At 68.6% G+C, this 666-nt stretch overlaps 1 protein-coding gene across 1 annotated transcript in view; it reads right to left on the reverse strand.

Moving 5' to 3' along the window:
* Nucleotides 1–560, reverse strand: part of ETH_00035575 (uncharacterized protein) — a gene marked incomplete at both ends in the record, with an annotated part of 861 nt that extends 301 nt beyond the window's left edge. The window contains one exon of the mRNA XM_013375319.1: nt 1–560. Within this exon, the coding sequence (XP_013230773.1) occupies nt 1–560 (560 nt within the window).
* Between the last annotated feature and the right edge of the window lie 106 nt (nt 561–666).

A 666-nucleotide genomic window follows, 5' to 3' on the forward strand; every position in this document is an offset into this window, starting at 1 on the left:
GCTGCTTCTTCTTTGGCCCTCGCTATTGCGTGCAGGCTCTGCTGCATGTCCTCCAGCTGCTCCTCGAGGTCTCTGTAGCACATCTTGATAGCAGCAACTTCATCTTCCTGCTGCACCCGGAGCCGCAGCACGTCGCCGGCGCCTGCTGCTGCTGCTCCGGGCGCTGCTGCTGCTGCTGCAGCGGCGGCGCCCGCAGCAGCAGCAGCAGCAGCAAGCGACCCAAACGGTGCCCATGGCGCCGGCGGCCGCTCGGGGCCCCCCAGGGGGGGCCCCCGCAGCTGGAAGCCCGTCAGCCATGCCCGCTGCTGCAGCTGCTGCTGCACTGCATCAAGCCGCTGCAGCAGACATTTTGCTTCGGAAAGGTGCCCGTTGAGCGCATTCAGAGTTTCCTGCTGCTGCTGCTGCTGCTGCCACACCTCCTGCTGCGTCCGCCGCACCAGCTGCTTCAGCTCGTCCGCCCTGCTGCACTCGGGGGGCCCCCCAGCCTCGCTTGGGGGCCCCCCTGCTGGACTAGGGGGGCCCCCCTGGGGGCCCCCTGGGTACGGCGGGGGGCAGGGCATGAGAGGGCCTTTGGGCTGACTGAGCAAGCTCTTCCTGGGCGACGCTGCTGCTGCTGCTGCTGCTGTTGCTGCTGCAGGCGTCTGGGCGTTTGCAGCAGTGGCAGCA

Source organism: Eimeria tenella, genomic scaffold (genome assembly GCF_000499545.2).
Source record: "Eimeria tenella Houghton genomic scaffold, Eth_scaff2695, whole genome shotgun sequence".
In the NCBI taxonomy this organism is placed as follows: domain Eukaryota; phylum Apicomplexa; class Conoidasida; order Eucoccidiorida; family Eimeriidae; genus Eimeria; species Eimeria tenella.